This window comes from Amphiura filiformis, chromosome 5, assembly GCF_039555335.1.
Source record: "Amphiura filiformis chromosome 5, Afil_fr2py, whole genome shotgun sequence".
In the NCBI taxonomy this organism is placed as follows: Eukaryota; Metazoa; Echinodermata; class Ophiuroidea; order Amphilepidida; family Amphiuridae; genus Amphiura; species Amphiura filiformis.
Window position 1 is genome coordinate 646,048 of NC_092632.1, and position 21,562 is coordinate 667,609.

The window sequence follows — 21,562 nt, forward strand, 5'->3', positions numbered from 1 at the left end:
ATTGAAGTAGAATTTTTGGAATTCATAGTTTCATCCTGCAGAATAACACAACATATGGTAATCAATACTACTTTAGAATTTTTTATTTTTTGTTCTTTTTGCAAAAATAATATGCAAACTTTGGTTATGTTATTCAATTTCTTTATATTTTGTATTATTTTATTTGATTAAATAAATTATCTAACTGCTATGATCAATGAAACTTACAGGGAAAACATATTTAATTATACAGTAAAAAGTGAAAATATGAATTCATTTTCAATCTTTTATCCTTCTTCAAAATAATAAAATATTTTCCAGGCTTCCTTTTCATGTTACCTGACTTATGAAAATGATTTTATTTGGTATCATTGCAAGTGCTACTCTTTCACACCTGTCAATATATGATTTAATCAAACAATTCCCTACTTCAAATCAAATTCATGTTTCTACACAATAAATTGAGGGTTTAGGGCAAGGAAGCGCTATCCACAATAGCTGCCAGGTATCATATTTTACACTGAGTATAGAATGCAGAAATTATGAAAATGACTATGGGGCAGCTATTGCAGGAAATGTTATAATATTTCATTAGCCATATATGATATAAACATCAAAATCAACATCATTTGACTCATTTTGATTGATCACATCACATATGTGGTTTTTTTTCTCTGTCTCTCTTAATCTTTTAATTTCATGTTTGATTACAAATTATGATGTTCCATGAGGAATACTAAAATCATCATTGGCTGATCAGGAGATCTGAGTCTGATACTTTTAGGACTCTGTAAGAGCATTCTTACCAACCTATGAAGGAAGCTTGCAGCATTGCAACAAAACATAAATTTACACTAGGCCAAGATCATTAATTATATATTCTAAATTCTCCAATGACAATCATAGTAGGAGAAACATACATACATACATACAACGGCAATACTTCATTCTAGTGAATTAATTTGAGAAAACTGTTGATTTAAGGTATTGATTATCAGTGCATAGCCAGGTTTTCAGAAGCAGGGGGGGGCACAAACTTTTGAATGTCCCAACAAAAAACATAATATCCCAGACTAAATACTCTTTTTATCAATCTTGTCACATCAACTTAAGAATGTTTTTTTCCGGGACAAATTTGCAATATCCAGTGGCGTAACTCCTATGGGCTCAGGGTGTGCAAACCCGCGGGCACCCGAGCTAGGGGCACCCAAAGGGTGCCCCCTCAGCTTGGGTGCCCATTGGTTCCAGCTAATCAGTGGGGCACCCAGCTATTAATGCCCGCGGGCACCCAAAACCAAAGTTACGCTACTGACAATATCATGCTTAAATGTGCCAAACTTTTGTAATTGTTGTATGAAACAGGTGAAAGGGAAGAAGCGCATCTCAGATTTTGGCCAATCTTGTTTTATTTAATAGATGGTTGTTCCGATCCCCCTGGACTAATGTTTGCTGATAACTGTGATGTACATAAGGTGCACCAGCCCCACTGGCTATGCCACTGTTCATGATATTAAAGTAAAGTATGGTTAACATGGTTAAGAATCTTAGTCCCTTAAGTGCCACAAGCTTCCTGGATCATATTACTTAATTTCACTTTTTTCCCAACAGATTTACATGAGCTATTCATACATATTATTATTAACAAGTATGTGATTTTTGTTTGTAGACTTCAACATGAAGACTATCAAATAGCACATGAAATTCACCTGCATATCATCAGCTTGTGTTAATTCTTTGAAGTGATATGGTGTTGTGTTATTACAGGTTGACTGCAGCATTACAGGTGTCATAACAATGTACTACACCAGTGCTATGGTGTTTCAATAAAAATGTTGTATTTTGACTCCAAATAGCTATCTTAATGTTATAATTCCTTTCTGGTGCAATTCCATGGGGGCATTTGGTCCTAAAGTTAGGCTTAGCCTACACTCTTCCCAAGTTGCTTCCCAGTTGGAACAAACATCACTGAAAATTCACTATTTTGGGCAAAAATACCCATTCATTTTAGGTAAATGATTAGATTTCTCCCTTGAAAAAAGTTTCTCTGTTTGTTTAGTATCACCCAATGTATTGATTGTAATATATTCATTCTTTTAAGCTTTCACTTTTTCCTCACTCTTTCTTTTCCTCTTATATTTGCCTTTTTTGCATATTCTGTATAATTATATTGCTCTGAAACTGTTCTGACTGGATGTTTTGTTGTTTTATTTTTGTGTATGGTTTTATAGGATATCAAACTGCAATCAACATGCAATATGGGTGCACCAGAACTCAGCTTGGAAGAGAAGACCCTGACAGTGGTCCATGCCACAGAGATGATCAACCGTCTTTTATCAATTTCTGCTCCAACAGTGACGCAATAGTTCAGGTGAGATTTTTTTTTAAATTTCAGATGAGAGTTTATTGATATTTGTTAATTGTTTATTTGAGATGTATCATTTGAGAAATACAATGTTCATCTCAATTAGATTTTTGATGCACAATTGCTTCACTAGTCTCCGGGAAAGAGTACCAAGCAAAGCAAGCAGATCCATGGAGACCCTTCAGGGTCTTTGATGGAGTCTAAGCAAGTAGATCCATGGGGACCCTTCCTTCAGGACCTTTGATGGATCAAGGTGCACAGAAGCCCTGGCAGGGTTCAGCGGTGCAAGCAGATCCATGGAGACCCTTCCTTCAGGATCTTTGATGGATCAAGGGGCACAGAAGCCCTTGCAGGGGTTCAGCGGTGCAAGCAGATCCATGGGGACCCTTCCTTCAGGACCTTTGATGGATCAAGGTGCACAGAAGCCCTGGCAGGGTTCAGCGGTGCAAGCAGATCCATGGAGACCCTTCCTTCAGGACCTTTGATGGATCAAGGGGCACAGAAGCCCTGGCAGGGGTTCAGCGGTGCAAGCAGATCCATGGAGACCCTTCCTTCAGGACCTTTGATGGATCAAGGGGCACAGAAGCCCTGGCAGGGTTCAGTAGTAGAGACCTGGAAGCACTAGGGAATGTTAGTCTTTTTTGTGATCTCTCCATTGAACTAAGCAAAATGAATGAATAAGATATTAAGATTTTGTCAGATGTTTTTTTCAATTACAGGACTCACCAATTTGGAATCCACTGTGCGCTGCAATTTGCTCACAGCTATTTGTGAGCAGGGAAGATATCTTACACTTCCCACAATGCATTTCTCTCATTCTAATTTCATGTACTGATTTGCTATCTGCAGTAGGAATTTCAATTGAATGAACACAGCTTTCAACAGCTGTACTCGATCCAAGTAAGTAAGTAAGTAACATGGCATTTATAATGCGCCTAATGCCAGAGGATACAAAGCGCAATTTCAAACTACAACACAAACGCACAACCTTGGATAAAATACCAACCAATCACAAGTGAGTTGGCATGGTTGGATTCACTTCCACGTTACACACCCACAGTCACACACCCCGGCGTAAAATCATCACGCTATGTCTGGCTGTGTTCATTCAATTGAAATTTCAACTGTAGTGCAACATGGGTCGATAGTGAAAAAGAATGTACCTCAATGAACAGAGCATATCCAGATCTTGCAAATATGTTATTTCTTGACTATCGACCGTCGACCCATGTTTAACCAGTTTATTCTCAAAATGTAAACAAGGAAAACCTGTACAAAGTAATAGGAGTATCATTTGCTGAAATGAGGGGATGTATCATGTTGCAATGGACTATGGAAAGGGTAAGATATCTTCTCCGTGACCAATTAATTGAAGGCCTATCAATGATTTCCTGAACCAGAACAGCCTAAAATTCATAAAAATTGGGATTTTTGGAACAAACATTGATGAAGCAGTTAAATGGCAAACATGAAAGTATTGTGATATTGATTAAAGATAAAATCAGACATCAAAATGAAGATAGAATAGATAACACATAGAAATATGATTCAAAACTTCTGATCCAAACACACTCGGAATTTTTTAGATATAAAAGTATGATATGGCGCTGGCAGTAGACATCAAGGATAGCAATTTACACTTTTGGAGCAGGTTATTTACATATGCAATAGACATGATATATACATGATCAAATTGGCTTGTATAAAATTGTTGGTGCAGTTAGACAAAATATTTCATACAGGAAACTAGCTGATATCAATTAGTAGGTGCAGAATTAATTTGGAATAGCCCATGGTCCTAGACTAATTCCAATCAGCCGTCTACACTTCGCATGTACTGTGTATGCTTAGTAGTGATGACTGATGACAGACTTCTGAAAATTGTTCAATGCGACTTTGGTTGTGCACCGTCTTGCGACTGACTAGCGGCTCCGTGTACAGCGTTGCTGTACGCGCCGCTTTGACAAGATCGCGCTCTGAACTTCTAAAAACAACAAACTCGGACAAAAGGTCAATTTGGACACAACTGTGCATACTCTATGCCGCAGGAATCCTGTTGCAAAATCTGTCACTTTTTTTTCACATAGTTTTCTCAGTCGTCAACCCAGACGGTTGACGACTGAGGGCAGCAGTCTACCATGGTCCAATGTATCTCTGCCATGTTTTAAAGTACATATAAAATGATGGAAACAATTTAAAACAGCAAAATATGCTTAGACTTGCCCATCCTTCATCATACCATTTATCAATTTTGTAAACCTGATAATGTCATCAGGAGTTGTTTTTGGTGTAATTAGCTTACTAATAGCTATTGTTGGCATTTGTTCCTTTTCAAGGTGTTTTAGAATATTGGCTGTCTGGTGTAAATGTCAGTGGAAATGAAACTGTGTTGTTTATTATGTGCTACCTTAATAGTGATTGTGTTTGTAAGCAGAAAACTGGCCTTGAAAGGTTTATTAAAGAGAAATGTAGAGAGGGAGAGATGAGACAGTACAGGTGATGAAGTGAGAGAGATGCAGAAATGATGAGAGAGAGGGAGATGGAGAGAGCGCAGAAGAGAATTATTAGGAGAGAAAAGAAGCGAAAGAGACAATCACAATTTGCCAATGTTTAGTCATTACTTTATTGTTTGCAAGTAAAATTTGATTTAGTACACAGAACAATAGCTTGATGCAGAATGTCCAAATCGCTATTGCACTACATTATATAATGCTAAATAAAGACAGTGAATAGACAAGGAAGTAGTTGCATTTTTGTTAAAAGATTGCTCCTGTCAAAGACACATTTTCAATGGTTTCCAAGGGCAGGCATAATGGGCTATTCCAGCTGAAATACATACACCCTCTATGGAAGACATTAACTTTATCTTCTGCACAGGGGTTACCTGGATGGGAGACTCCTTTGAAATTCATGCTCCCTGTTTGGAATTAAGGTCATGTCTTCCATAGGGTGTATGGATTTCAACTGGAATAGCTCAATGATTTGTAGCAATGAAAAGAAATTCACCTAATACATGAGGAAGACACAATGATTGCAAATCCACTTCAATCAAAAGGAAACAATAGAAATATTGTGTAGGATTAAACACATGTCTGTTTCTTTCTATTCACTTCGAAATTCATCAGCATTTTTTGTTTATTTGTTTGTATGTTCATCTATCTTTCAAAATGCAAACTGACAAAACAACTGATCAAAATTAATATTAATGGATGAAACTGTATATTGTAAATATTGCATGCTCTTTATTGGTACATGTATGGAAACTGGGAAACGATTATGGATACTTACAAGTCTGGTATATTGTTAAGTTCTGTAACATTCTGTAACACAGAGTGAATTCCAGTTTGAGACAATATTCTACATAATGTAGCTTGTTACATGGCTAAAGATATAAATTGAAATTATACAAATAGATTTTACATGACAAATAATTCATTTTCTCATGACATGACAATGTTATCATGTATCTATTGTTCTCTTATCTCTGTTAACTCTATAGGAATGGGCAGATGTGTTGTTGAAATTAGCATATGCACCTGCTGCACAGAATCCATCTCCTATCAAGAATTTAGAGAAAGCGTAAGTATATGGTCACATCTAAGATTCACATCAACAGCATCAAAGTTCTGCACATATCAGTGCATTTCATTTATGACAAATTTACGACACATCCTAAGTCCAATCTCATTGTAATTCTAACATGTAAAGCCTATGGAAGAGTTATGATGGTTTGCGACTATTTCGGGCAAGGTTCTTCAGCGGTCTGCCGATTTGGCTCTGTTTACAGCTTCAACACGGAAGTGGGGTTCTGATTGGATTATTGAATCATGTCCTATCACATCGGTACCTCATTCGCTGATCAAGCGGCCTAGCAACACATGACCTAGTTCTTTTTAAACAATAATCATGAAGAGCAGTCAGACATCGCTGAAGGACCTTGCTGAATTCTATAGCGATGGGTTTACAACTTGCAATGCAGTGAACATATTAGTGCAATACACCCATGGTAATGATGAATGTGAATGAAAAGTGTTAACAAAGAGTGGGAATCATTTTCATCTTTAAATATTTTGGACTATTTCAGGTGAAATCCATACACCACATTTTACCGCTGCATTTTCCGAAAATTGACACTGAAAATGTCACGCTGGTACCAGCAGCCATTGTGATCCGATGTGTGAGAAATCCCAATTTTTTTGCCAGGAGTACTAGGTTTTTTCCCAGTATTTTTCCACAGGGTTTTCCACATGTGAAAAAAATGCTTAGGGCCGAGCATATTTTTGGGTCTGCCCGGTTACGCCAATGCAGCAAGTTTTTTGGGCCTAAGAATTATATGATCATTTAGTCATTTTAATGTCATTTTGTTATTTTGTAATCAACTTACATAGATTCTATAATATTCCTTTTTACACAGATACATGAAGCTAACAATTATGGTTAACCGTGAAAATAAAATTCCAGTGAAGAAGTAAGTAACATGAATGACCAAATTCTGAAATAGCAGTAGTGGAGCATAAGTAGAATATTTTGAGGGAGGTAATATTTCACAATTTCTATTGTTGTGAATGTATCTGGGAGGTTCTTCTAATCGAGTGTTCAATAACTTTCTTCAACAAGACTTTTTATTTGCCAACAACACACATTGACTGTACTGCAATTCCTGCAATAATTCTTGCTGTTTGCATTATTTCTTATGCATTTTGAAAGTTCATTGAATTTCCTGTTGCCAACCTGTTTAGCCTTTTTTATGCCATGTCAGAAAGTCATTTTGCAGGGAAAAAAATCATCATTATGCTATTTAAACTTAAAATATTTCAGTGTTTTGTCTACATTTGTGTTTATTGTGTAAACAAATACCTCCAGCAAACAGTGCATAGAGTTCAATGCACTTAATTAAATAAGCTGCAGTATTGACCAGTCATTTTATATCCTTCGTGTTTTGTTGGTTGCCATTTAAAAAAAACTAATATGTGTTAAATGATTAATGTTCAAAGAATAATGAAATAGTCACCTCATCACTGGCCATTAATTATGTATTGGGAAACTCACAATCAACTTACAAGAGCCTAAGATGTACACTTCAAGTTTGATCTGTTTACAATTCACAAAATGGTGAAATCAGGACTGAACCAACCAGAGTCAGTTGAACATGATGGCACACATCATTATGTGTAATCAAATCCACATTATGTACAGTGTAGATTTTGTCCAATATACTACCTCTATCTAATGGAGCATAGCCACTCTTGACTGCTGTCCATACTACATATATCCAGAAGGTCCTATCTGCAATAGCTGCCCTATAGGCATTTAACAATGAACATATTCTATATTGTATATACAATCTGAAAATATGACACCTGGCAGCTATTACAGATTGGGTCATCTTGCCCTAAACCCTCAATGTATATGGTCGTGTGTCACAACCTGGGGTACCTTTGTGTTACATAGTGAAAAAATAAAATGCTTCAAACATTTTACCTACACATCTCATTTGAAGTGGTTCATCCTCCTGAGCATTTTGACACTTTTTTTATGGAAATCGGTTAAAAAATGAGAGAGTGCGAGCAAAAACAATCACAAAGTAGGTGGGATTTAACCCCACCTCTTTTTTCCACATTTACAATCATTCTGAGCAAGTATTAGTCTTTTACATGACCTTCTGTATTTATTTACTTGGTTTAGATGTCTGGGAGTTCATTTAGACATTTTTTTACTAGATTCAAATTTTTAATGGGGTTTTAGATCAAATTTACGATCTGAATCCCTCCCCTAATCCTCCTCCCCTAATCCTCAGCCACCCTTGGCACATTTCATGGCAACGTCATAAGAAAATAATTAAACATTATTTTTAAAAGGATAAAAACATGAGTAATATAGAATAAATTAGCCTCGATTTAAGACCTAATTGAATCTTCTAAGTGAAGGAATACTCAGGCGACACTGTTTTGAAGTCCAAACTGCACATCAAAATGTAACAAAGCCACCTTTTTGGGTATCCCAGTATAAGACACAGGATCATATCACAGTGACTAGATTCATCCTTGCTGTCCCTACTTAAATCACTTGACTATAGTTGGATCGGTACTAAACAAGCACATAACTGTAGCATTGTCAATTGATGGGAGCAGAATGTTCAGAATTGATTGTAATTCTAACAAGAAAAGTTCAGTTCATTCAAACTATGTATGCTAGTGTATGCAGCAAGGGTCCGGATTTGTTTTCTTCTTTTTTAAATAATTTAATGGTCAGGTAAGACTTAAAACTAAATAAAAAATAAAAGGAAATATGAAAAATACTTTTGCACTTTGTGTAATTGAAATGTTTAATGTGAATATAAAACCACAGAGAAATAAATGTTGACAAACCACTACATTTTAAATTAAAAAATAGACACACATATTTTGAATATAAAACTCACTTGAAAATATATTTCCCAAAACCGTTATTTTGGAAATAATGCCCATATAGCAGGGAGGTTTTGTTGTTGAATTCACAAAATGTAGACTGCAGAAAAAGATTAAAGCTATAGAATATAGTCACTTGTGTGCATATATCTTGAGTCATTGTGTCTATTTGATACTGATCTGAGTATAACTCACTCTCAGCATCATCAGGGCTATTCAGTTGAAATCCATACACCCCCTATGGAAGACATGACCTTAATCTTCCACACAGGGAGTGTGAATTTCAAATGGGTTTACCTGAATGGGTGATTCCATTTGAAATCTACACTCCCTGTGTGGGAGATTAAGGTCATGTCTGACATAGAGGGTGTATGGATTTCAAATGGAAAAGCCCTTATTTTATCCATCCCAAATATCACTTGTCCAGTCCAGTAGCAGAGAGTAGAATAGTCACTTATCTATTCAGGTCACGTTTGTCATACCATGAACGATGTTGTCCCTTCTTCACCTATGGTTGACTGGAAGGACAAGGTTGCAGGGGTGAATCCCTTCTTCACCTCTGTCACACCCATGGTTGACTGGGGGGACAAGGTTGCAGGAGTGAACCCCTTCTTCACATATGTCACATCCATGGTTGATGGGGAGGACAAGGTTGCAGGAGTGAATCCCTTCACCTATGTCACACCCATGGTTGATGGGGGGACAAGGTTGCAGGAGCTATGTCACACTCATGGTTGACTGGGGGACAAGGTTGCAGGAGTGAATCCCTTCTTCACCTATGTCACACCCATGGTTGATGGGGAGGACAAGGTTACAGGAGTGAATCCCTTCACCTATGTCACACCCATGGTTGATGGGGGGGACAAGGTTGCAGGAGCTATGTCACACTCATGGTTGACTGGGGGACAAGGTTGCAGGAGTGAATCCCTTCTTCACATATGTCACATCCATGGTTGATGGGGAGGACAAGGTTGCAGGAGTGAATCCCTTCACCTATGTCACACCCATGGTTGATGGGGGGGGGGGACAAGGTTGCAGGAGCTATGTCACACTCATGGTTGACTGGGGACAAGGTTGCAGGAGTGAATCCCTTCTTCACCTATGTCACACCCATGGTTGATGGGGAGGACAAGGTTGCAGGAGTGAATCCCTTCACTTATGTCACACCCATGGTTGACTGGGGGACAAGGTTACAGGAGTGAATCCCTTCTTCACTTATATCACACCCATGGTTGATGCCGAGGACAAGGTTGCAGGAGTGAACTACTGCATGACATGACATACATCAATCACATAATGTGTAGTTTTTATGAAAAACAAATGCTTGTTTTAAATTTGGGGGTAATTTTGTAAAAAGGGTATTTACATCAGGGGTTACATGGAAAGAGTGCTCATTGAGGGTACTTGGTTGTAATGGCGTAGCTAGGGGTTGTGGCACCCAGAACTAAGTCCCCCCTCCCCAATTCTTGAAACAAGTGACTTTCATCGCTAGGAGGGGGCGCAGAATCGATGCTGAATTGGTGAATTCAGTGGCGTGCCCCCTCTGGTCCCCCCATCGCTATGCCACTGCTTGGTTGAAAAAAGTGGTGACTATTCATTTGTGATTTCAAAAGTTGCTACCAGTGTTGCTAAGGAGCATCATTTAGTTGAATTTATTTTGACTTGTCTCTATCAAATTGTGTGTCTTTTGCTAGTATCAGCCTCAGTTGATTGCTAGGGTTATGTAACCCAGGTTATAGGTAATAACCACTAAATTAATGTGAATAAATAAATAAACAAAAGTGGAAGCCATTGTTGGTATTAGTTAATATATTGGTATTTCATATATATCATTATAAGAATCTTAATCTACAAAAATATTGTTAGTAACTGGGCCCAAAAAAAATAATGCTGGCGTAACCGGTTTCTTTTAGCAAAAGTTCATATAATTTCACAGGAGATCAGCTCCACATCCGTCGCTCTGGTCCTGACTTCTGTAAGACAGTGGAAGAGTTCGGCGGGGGTCTGAAAGAGCCAAATACAACAAATTTGTCTTTCAGATCACAGTTCAAGTCCATGTATCCAAAATAATAACACAGCACTTAACGCTGAGGTCTATGAGTTCAAGTACATAGACAGAAATGCTAGTGTTTGTCAAAAATAATTATTCCCATGACTAAGGAATATACTGTTCATCTTCACATTATGTTAAAGTGAACACTTGGAAATCATGTTTATTTCCAATATTTACATATCAAAGGTTTAGTAGACAATTGTGACATCTGTACAATATTCATAGGATAAGTTGTGAACTCAGCTCTAAAGATACTGCTACCTTCTGGCAATTGAGCTAAATTGTCAGTTTGTCTTGGGCAGTACCATAATTTGAAAAGTTTAAGAAACTTTAAAGCGAGCTATAAAATCAACAGGATTATCTGGTATGAGTTACAAAAGGAGTTCACATACTATGAAAGTTGAACATCAGTCACACATGGTTAGTATATAAAAATAGAAATCAAGATAACTTAGTAAAATAATAATATCTTGATTCACAATAAAAATAGTTTGAAAATAACAAACATGAATGCCTAAGCATAACTCATTGCACATTGAATTATGTAGCATAGCATTACTCATTAATTAAATTGTGGCACTTCAAAATATATAATCAAATGCTCAAAATCAATCAAGATAGTAAAAATTTAAACTATAGGCCTACACCTCTTTTGTATAAAAGTCCAATAATATTTAAGGTTTGTGAGCATGATCAAAATTAGTTTCGATAAAGTTTTAAGGAATGTGCCAATTTAGAAACTGGGGAGTGGCTGATACCATAACATCATCAGTCATAGCAGTGCTTGATAAATAAGGTGTATTTTAGCACCCAATCTAGGTGTATTTGAATGATTTCCTTTAGAACTTTAATCATTGAAAACTATTGAGGTGGAGAGATAAGGTGCTTTTGTACACCCAAAAGTTACTTGCACGCACCCAAACTTCTTAGCATATACACACAAGGCCATTCCATTGTTAGAGGCATAAAGCAGGAATACCTCCCTTTCAATTTGGATGGTTTTTATCAAAACATTGGCCAGATAGTTTAAAAAGACTTTTCTTAACTTAAGAAAAAGGATTTGCATATTAGGCACTGTATAACTCAATGCATAGTCACAATTTTATGCTTTTAAAATGTGAAACTAACTTCTAGGAAGTTATCAAAATAATACAGTTAAAGGATGGTGCAAATTAACTTGTGTATACTGAATTTAGAAAAATGGATCTTTGGAATCATAAATGAGCTTGAAAGAACATACTTAGATTTCCTTATTTATAAAAGCAAAAAATATATTAAATGAGGAAACTACACTTGCTTAACACTTATTCAGAGAAATCGGAGTCAATGCAAAATAGTATATAAAATATATATGCAAAAATGTGATACTTGAGAATGTAATTACTCATGGATTATTATGGTAAACATCTAAAGTACATGTAATGGTTGCATTGTTGATCGTAAAAGTTTGATAAACAAATAGCGTTTATTAAAGAAAAAGTTCATGACCGAATATTCATCAAGTAATAAATTATATTCCATAATTTCTTCAATGTGATTGTTGATTTGACAACTGCCTAATTAGTTCTTCTTTCTATGAAATAATGATATTTATTTGCTAATAACTTAAAACAATTTGCATGATTAACCTTAATTTAGAAAATAGTAATGTCATTGAACAAAACTCACCTGAAAGAGCCAGTAGAAATTAAAGAGCAGGGTAATATGGTCCTCCTAATTGAAGATTAGAATTGGGATGAGAATATGGTCCAGCTAGTTGAAGAAAACTTAGAAAATGCAAAATCATTGGTATCCTTGGTGGTAATCAACAGAATCCATGTCCAAGTTAGAGATTTTATAGCTGGGGATGAGTTATAGTTGCTGGTATGATGGTTGGATGAGTCTGTTCATGTTGAGATGTATATCCAGACTGAAGGGTGTGGTAGAGAGGTAGATGGGATTTTGGGGTATCCCTATAGAGGGCAGTATGTTCTTGTAGGCCTACCTCCCTGAGGTATGGGTTACACTCTCCCCTCTCTAACGCTGAGTTGTCCCAACGAAGCTACACTCTTTCCTAGCTCAGCCAGTATTGAGTAAAGAGATGGGATGCCAAGAGTATCATAGTTCAACCTCCTTGGGGGTTGACGCTGTCGTATTGGTCTTGAGATCTCCCCTCTCAAATCGCTTGGTTGGGGGTCGCTCTCCAAGGATGCTGTTGGCGTTGAAATGTCGTCAGATTCCGACGGCGGAAGAGTTGGAGTAAGCTGTTCAATGTTTCGATCTATCTCTTGTTCTTGAGGTGTACCGATCAGATTTTCCTCAGTTGAAAGAGGGATTCCAACAGGTGACAGGTTTGATGGGCTTTGATGGGGATTATCTGGTATCACATCATCTTGGGTGTCACTTTCCAAAGAGGCTGGTGCTCTGACTACAGAATTATCAAGAGGTAACTCATGTGGTGCTGCTGCCTGGTCTAGCGGTGGTTCTGTGTCAGCGGTTACAGCCAACTCCTCTGAATCGCTTCCCATTTCCATGTCTTCTTCTTCTGGGATGTGGTCGTTAACCAAAGCAGGTTCTTCATTCTCCAGCAGAGGTTGTTGTCCCGTCAACTTTTGGATTAATGACCTGGGGGTGTCTGGCACATCAGCTGGTATTATGTTTGGTGTAAATTGCTTTGGCCTGAAGATGTCTGCATCTGCACGGAGATTACTCCCACTATCTGTTGATGTGGAGTCATCAATGTTATCAGAAATTACACAGTCAGATAAAATTGGTATGTCTGGAAGACATGCTGATGCTGGAGGATTTGGCAGTGTTACAGATGGAGCTGGGAGCAGGGATATCGTAATGGTATCATCTTCCTCCTCCGATTCGTCTGAGTCCACTGGCTGATTAGGTCTGGAGATCTTGGATCGGGTTCTCTGAGCGATGGGTTTGGCTGGTATTTGCTTAGGTGTTGGATCAGTTGGATTCAGATAACCAATCGGCATTAACAGGTTTCTGTGTAGGGTTTTGCGAATGCCATCACCATTTTCTTGTTGGACAACATAAACTGGAAGATCAGAGTACTTCTCCAGAACCGTGTAAGGGTGTTGGTCCCATCTGTCTGCCAGCTTATGTTTGCCCTTCAAGCCTACCATCCTCACTAACACTCTATCGCCTGGTTGCAACTCAGAGTCCTTCACACGTTGGTCATATCTCCGTTTGTTTGCAGCTGCGTGCTTCTGTGCTTCTTTGGTAGCTATTTCATATGCTTCTCTCAAGTTTTGTCGGAGTCCAGTGACATATTTACTATGGTCACTGCTAGAGTAGTTGTCTGGGCTGATGCCGAAACACAAGTCTATGGGCAATCTGGCTTCACGGCCAAACATCAAGAAGTAGGCGAGTAACCTGTGCTGTCATGCTTAGTACAATTATAAGCATGTACAAGTGCTCCAACTTGTCGGCTCCATGTAGCCTTCTGATCACTCTCCAGCGTTCCCAACATATTGAGAAGAGTTCGGTTGAATCTCTCTGGCTGCGGGTCTCCTTGTGGGTGGTAGGGTGTAGTATGTGACTTCTTGATTCCAAGCATTGTGGTAAGTTGTCGAATGACTTTACTCTCAAACTCTGGACCTTGGTCAGAGTGAAGACGTTTTGGCAGTCCATAGTGTTGGAAATACTTCTCCCACAGAACTTTGGCGACAGTACTGGCCGTTTGGTCTTTTGTAGGGAAGGCTTGAGCGTACCTTGTGAAGTGATCCGTGACCACTAAGATAGACTTGGTGTTAGATTTGTCAGGCTCAAGTGATAAAAAGTCCATACAGACTAATTCCATTGGACCATTAGTCTTAATATGCTGTAACGGTGCTGCTCTCTTTGGAAGGGATTTTCTTGCTAGACATCTTCTGCAGTGTTTGACCCACTCTTCTATGTCAAAAGCCATCCGCGGCCAATAAAAGCGATCCCTTGCCAATGCCACGGTGCGTTCGATGCCAAGATGACCGAGATCATTGTGCAGTGAGGTCATCGCATGCTCTCTGAACTTAGATGGAAGGACAAGTTGTCGATGGAGTTCACTATTAGATTGATTCACACATCTGTAAAGTACACCATCATGAATTCGAAACTTCGGAAATTCTCGTAGTACTCGTTTGAACTCCTGGGAGTGTTCCGCTGTTAATTTTGGTTTCTGTTTGGACTTAACAGCTTCCCTTACTTGTCTGATGACGTCATCTTCCAGTTGTTCCTTTTCCCAATCTATAGAGTTGTCATATAGGTCGAGGGAGGAAGCATCATATTCTTCAGGGATACCAGTCGGTGCCATGCCGACAGAGTATGCGTATGGAGTAAAATCATCATTGTCTGAGGTATCTTCGTCACTGTTGCTTGACACATGTGGCAACATAGAAACGTGATGTTTTGCAAATATTGCTTCTAGGACTTCTCGGGTGCAAGTCTCATGTGGCGAATCATGATCTACTAACTTGGCCTTCAGTTTGCTTTTCAAGGCCTTCTGGTCTTGAAGATCTCCATTAATACCAGTAATGGGACGTCGAGATAATGCATCAGCATCTTGATTGGTTGTGCCTGGTTTATAGTGGATGGTGAAGTCAAAGTTTGCCAGAGCTGCTAGCCAGCGATGTCCAGTTGCATCTAATTTAGCAGTGGTGAGGACGTAAGTTAGTGGGTTGTTGTCGGTGAGAACTTTGGTTCCTTTGGCGAGATACAGGTAATCCTTGAACTGCTCTGTGATGGCCCACTTTAGTGCAAGAAACTCCAACTTGTGGGCAGGGTAGTTCTTAGCACTCTGCTGTAGGGTCTTGCTAGCGTAGGCTACAGGGCGCATTTTTCCTTGGTGTTCTTGGCAGAGGACAGCTCCTAAGCCTTCTCGGCATGCATCCACATGCAGTACAAATGGTTTGATTACATCAGCATACGCCAGGACTGGGGCAGTGGTCATCTTTTGCTTAAGAGTGACAAAAGCGTTCTCACATTCATCTGTCCAGAGCTTATGGAATGGTTCGGTGGCTTTCTTCAGGGTGTTTTGCATCTTCTTGTATTGCTTGCCACGCTTGGGAGTGTATCCAAACTGACTGGTTAATGCATGTAAAGGGCCAGCTATCTTAGAGTAGCCTTCGATGAAACGCCGGTAGTAGCCGGTTAGACCGAGGAAGCTCCGTAACTCCTTAGCATTAGTAGGTCGAGGCCAATTCGCAACAGCAGACACCTTCTCTGGATCTGTTTGTATTCCAGATTCACTCACAATGTGGCCAAGGTATTTTACAGACTTACAGAAGAATTGACACTTTTCAGGTGATACTTTCAGTCCACACTCCTGCAGTCTGTCAAGGACTTTTAAAAGTCTAACCTCCATCTCTTCTCGTGATTTTGCGAAGACAATGATATCGTCCATATACACAAGGACCTCCAAGAAGTTCAGCCCTGACATGCAGGACTCCATCAGTCGTTGGAACGTGGCAGGAGCACCATTTATACCTTGAGGCATGCGCTGAAACTCGTAGAATCCTATGGGGCAAGTGAATGCTGTCTTTTCCTTATCTTCTTCCCTCATGGGTATCTGATAAAACCCAGACTTGAGATCTATGACGGAAAACCAACTGGATCCACTTAAACAGTCCACAGCATCTCTGATCAAAGGGACTGTGTATTGATCCGGAACGCTTCTAGAATTCAGAGTTCGGTAATCAACGCACATTCGCAGAGTTCCATTTTTCTTCCGCACCAACACGATGGGAGAAGCGTAGCGACTCTTTGATTCACGGATGATGTTGTGATCCAACAATTCTTGGATGTGAGCCTGAAGATCACGAAGATCTGATGGCGACACTCTCCGAGTCCGTTCCCTGAATGGGGTTTCGTCATCGAGGTTGATCTCATGCTGTGCTCGTGTAGTAGACCCAAGATCCCACTCATGTCTGGCAAAGACTTCGGATCTCTCATTCAGCTTCCTCAGGATGTCTTGCTTCTGTTCAGGGGAAATGTCTGGACCCCAGACAAAGGGTAGGTCATGCACGGTAGAGGCTGGAGGATCAATGGTCTTACTCGAAGTAGCATTGGTGGTTGCACAGGTGGCATTCAGTCTGGTATCAATGCCATTGACATTATCCGGAACCGTGACTTCAGCCAATGCCACATTAGCAGGAATGCATATGTCAGAATCAGTGATGTTTGTGACTTCCACTGAAACTTTACATATGGCAGTCTTGCCAATCTCTGTGACATAGGATGTCTGCAAAAGGCCATGTTGTTGCCTTCTTGGCGCATCCACCATCACTATGTGTTGACTACGGAGTGGGTTTCTGAAGGATCCACGGAGGTGTTTAGTCGTTCCAGCAGGTATTGTTACTGAACCTTTTGACCTCACTACTCCGAGTAAGCCATCGGCTCCTAATCGTCCCTTCTTCTCTGCTTTCCTATAGACGGAAGCACACCACTGATGAATGGGCAGTTTTTGCAGGTACCTGGCACCAGCAGCTTCTCTGCACGCCATCCTGAGGTGATCGAAGAGGCCTGTGTTTGTGCCGATGATGATCTGGTGATGATTCTGTGGGTTATCAGGAACGATCAGAACCAGGGTGTCGAACTGCCGCTTGGTTCCTACGGAGTTGTGTTTCAATCCTAGTCTTATGGTTGTCCAGCCCAGGTATGGTAGTTTACCGCCACCTCCATGCCACAGGACAAGGTCGGAGAGAGGGAACATTTCCTTTTCCAAGGAATTGAAGATGGACAGGCTGATGACAGTAACTTGTGACCCACTGTCCAGAAGACATGGGAAGGCTGTCCCATCTACAAAACATATATCTGTTATGCTCTCTCCCACCAAGCCCTGGGGAACATCGCAGTCATTATTTGGAGCTGGTATTTTTAGTGGTTCTTGGGCATCGGAGCGCTCCTTGTCTGATGCCTTCTGTAGTTTCCCGACTGCCCTTGATGCAGGAATTTGATAAGGCGTTTGTTGACCTTTTCTGGATCGGCTGTTTGGTCACACTTTCGTGACATATGGCCATCTTCACCACACCGGTAACAGAAGTTGGGACGACCTCCATTCCTTGCTTCCCAATCAGGCTGGAAAGTGTGGCTTCCAGTTGACTCATCAGCAGCTTGATGTTGGTACATGTTTGCCTGCTGAGCTGAAGCATAAGACTTGAACATGCCTTCAAGTCTGGCAATTCTATTGGCCAATGAATCGTCATCATGACTGGTGGAGGGGGACTTGTCGGCCTCTTGACGAGCCAATAGAACACTTTTACTGGTCTTGGTAGCCTTGACCTTCTTCGACCTCCCAAAATATTCCTCCTCCTGCCGACGCACAAGGCTGAGCAGATTCAGGTAGGTTGGTGGGCTGTCCATCTTATCTCTTAGATGTAGGTCCACAAGCATCATCTGGTCAAAGAGAGTACCTTTGATGAACTGCCGCAGGAGAACTCGGTTTGACTGGTCGGTGTCGACTCCATCCTTCTGTATCACTTGTCTCAAAGATGCCTGTAGTCTACAGAGATACGCCGATGGTTTTTCTCCGGAGTTCTGGTCGAGGTTTAGGAACTGGTGGTAGAGCTCTTCTCCTGAGAGGGTGGTCCCAAAAGCAACTTCTAGGGCGGTCAAGTAGTCCTTAGCTGTAGCCTTTGGGTTTTCCTGCCTCAGATCCTCTATGATATCCAGAGCTGGTGTCCGAAGTGCTTCCCTTATGCGCCTTTTCTTCTCAGCCTCAGAGACGGCAGATTCTCCTTCCTCCACCAGAGCTCTGGCTTGCGTCATCCAGAGGGTGAAGACGTCTTCATCTTTCACACGCTCTGGGTCCCCTGAGAAGACCCTCAACTTCCTATAGTTGATCCCCAGCGAGAGGCTTGACAGCGTGGTTGCCAGATCTTTATTGGGTGTTGTCTGGCTGGGAGGGTGTGGCTTAGCTGTGGATGCACTGGACTTAGGTGTAGATGCATGGCTAGGTAGATGGTTTAATTCTACAATTTGAAATTCTGCTTTCACTCCCTCCACTTCCATCTGTACTGTCTTTGGCAGAGTAGCCTCTTTGGTAGGGACTGGCATCTCAACAAGGACAAGAGTCTTCATCCAGCCGTAGGAATCCTCCTCTTCGCATCTGTTCACGTTTTCCACTGGGAAAAAGTAGCAGAGCTTCTTATATATATCCCCAGTGGATATAGTGGTTTTCCTGCCGATGAGTAGGATGCAATGTGATGAAAGAAGTTTCTGGGATTTACACCAATCCAGGCCGTAAACAACTAGCTTTGCAGAAGACGACATGTTGCTGTTGTTGTTGACGGGTTGTGATTCTCTTTAATCTGTACTGGCTCTTCAAGTTAAAACTTTGTTCAATTAAAAATGATTTGTTTTAAATGTTTAATTTAATGAAATTTTAATATAAAATGTTCAATGGGAGAAATTCTTATTATAAGCTTAATTAAATTGGATTTGATTTTTAGGAATTGAACAGGTTAAAATTGATTTTAATTAGAGAGTGTGAATTACTTTTGGGCGTTTACTTTGCAAAATTATTTAGATGCTTTCAATTGTTTAAAACAACCAACAATAGATTCCCGGACGAGCCCCCAATTTGTAACCCAGGTTATAGGTAATAACCACTAAATTAATGTGAATAAATAAATAAACAAAAGTGGAAGCCATTGTTGGTATTAGTTAATATATTGGTATTTCATATATATCGTATAAGAATCTTAATCTACAAAAATATTGTTAGTAACTGGGCCCAAAAAAAATAATACGCGTAACCGGTTTCTTTTAGCAAAAGTTCATATAATTTCACAGGAGATCAGCTCCACATCCGTCGCTCTGGTCCTGACTTCTGTAAGACAGTGGAAGAGTTCGGCGGGGGTCTGAAAGAGCCAAATACAACAAATTTGTCTTTCAGATCACAGTTCAAGTCCATGTATCCAAAATAATAACACAGCACTTAACGCTGAGGTCTATGAGTTCAAGTACATAGACAGAAATGCTAGTGTTTGTCAAAAATAATTATTCCCATGACTAAGGAATATACTGTTCATCTTCACATTATGTTAAAGTGAACACTTGGAAATCATGTTTATTTCCAATATTTACATATCAAAGGTTTAGTAGACAATTGTGACATCTGTACAATATTCATAGGATAAGTTGTGAACTCAGCTCTAAAGATACTGCTACCTTCTGGCAATTGAGCTAAATTGTCAGTTTGTCTTGAGCAGTACCATAATTTGAAAAGTTTAAGAAACTTTAAAGCGAGCTATAAAATCAACAGGATTATCTGGTATGAGTTACAAAAGGAGTTCACATACTATGAAAGTTGAACATCAGTCACACATGGTTAGTATATAAAAATAGAAATCAAGATAACTTAGTAAAATAATAATATCTTGATTCACAATAAAAATAGTTTGAAAATAACAAACATGAATGCCTAAGCATAACTCATTGCACATTGAATTATGTAGCATAGCATTACTCATTAATTAAATTGTGGCACTTCAAAATATATAATCAAATGCTCAAAATCAATCAAGATAGTAAAAATTTAAACTATAGGCCTACACCTCTTTTGTATAAAAGTCCAATAATATTTAAGGTTTGTGAGCATGATCAAAATTAGTTTCGATAAAGTTTTAAGGAATGTGCCAATTTAGAAACTGGGGAGTGGCTGATACCATAACATCATCAGTCATAGCAGTGCTTGATAAATAAGGTGTATTTTAGCACCCAATCTAGGTGTATTTGAATGATTTCCTTTAGAACTTTAATCATTGAAAACTATTGAGGTGGAGAGATAAGGTGCTTTTGTACACCCAAAAGTTACTTGCACGCACCCAAACTTCTTAGCATATACACACAAGGCCATTCCATTGTTAGAGGCATAAAGCAGGAATACCTCCTTTTCAATTTTTTTGTTTTTTATCAAAACATTGGCCAGATAGTTTAAAAAGACTTTTCTTAACTTAAGAAAAAGGATTTGCATATTAGGCACTGTATAACTCAATGCATAGTCACAATTTTATGCTTTTAAAATGTGAAACTAACTTCTAGGAAGTTATCAAAATAATACAGTTAAAGGATGGTGCAAATTAACTTGTGTATACTGAATTTAGAAAAATGGATCTTTGGAATCATAAATGAGCTTGAAAGAACATACTTAGATTTCCTTATTTATAAAAGCAAAAAATATATTAAATGAGGAAACTACACTTGCTTAACACTTATTCGTAGAAATCGGAGTCAATGCAAAATAGTATATAAAATATATATGCAAAAATGTGATACTTGAGAATGTAATTACTCATGGATTATTATGGTAAACATCTAAAGTACATGTAATGGTTGCATTGTTGATCGTAAAAGTTTGATAAACAAATAGCGTTTATTAAAGAAAAAGTTCATGACCGAATATTCATCAAGTAATAAATTATATTCCATAATTTCTTCAATGTGATTGTTGATTTGACAACTGCCTAATTAGTTCTTCTTTCTATGAAATAATGATATTTATTTGCTAATAACTTAAAACAATTTGCATGATTAACCTTAATTTAGAAAATAGTAATGTCATTGAACAAAACTCACCTGAAAGAGCCAGTAGAAATTAAAGAGCAGGGTAATATGGTCCTCCTAATTGAAGATTAGAATTGGGATGAGAATATGGTCCAGCTAGTTGAAGAAAACTTAGAAAATGCAAAATCATTGGTATCCTTGGTGGTAATCAACAGAATCCATGTCCAAGTTAGAGATTTTATAGCTGGGGATGAGTTATAGTTGCTGGTATGATGGTTGGATGAG

General features: G+C 39.1%; 2 protein-coding genes across 2 annotated transcripts in view; one reads left to right on the forward strand and one right to left on the reverse strand.

Moving 5' to 3' along the window:
* The window catches only part of LOC140152429 (1-phosphatidylinositol 4,5-bisphosphate phosphodiesterase beta-1-like), a 195,778-nt gene that overhangs the window by 49,728 nt on the left and 124,488 nt on the right, over positions 1–21,562 (forward strand). Inside the window, 4 exon segments of the mRNA XM_072174737.1 lie at positions 2,208–2,301; positions 2,304–2,347; positions 5,841–5,920; positions 6,756–6,809. Coding sequence (XP_072030838.1) covers positions 2,208–2,301; positions 2,304–2,347; positions 5,841–5,920; positions 6,756–6,809 — 272 coding nt within the window.
* Positions 17,208–19,159, reverse strand: LOC140152420 (zinc finger CCHC domain-containing protein 12-like). The gene has a single exon (XM_072174726.1). The coding sequence runs from the start codon at positions 19,040–19,042 to the stop codon at positions 17,648–17,650; it is 1,395 nt and encodes a 464-aa protein (XP_072030827.1). The 5' UTR covers positions 19,043–19,159; the 3' UTR covers positions 17,208–17,647.

Bases quoted from the DNA above. Each gene is read 5' to 3' on its own strand.
- LOC140152420 (XM_072174726.1), bottom strand. From the start codon at position 19,042: ATGTCGTCTTCTGCAAAGCTAGTTGTTTACGGCCTGGATTGGTGTAAA.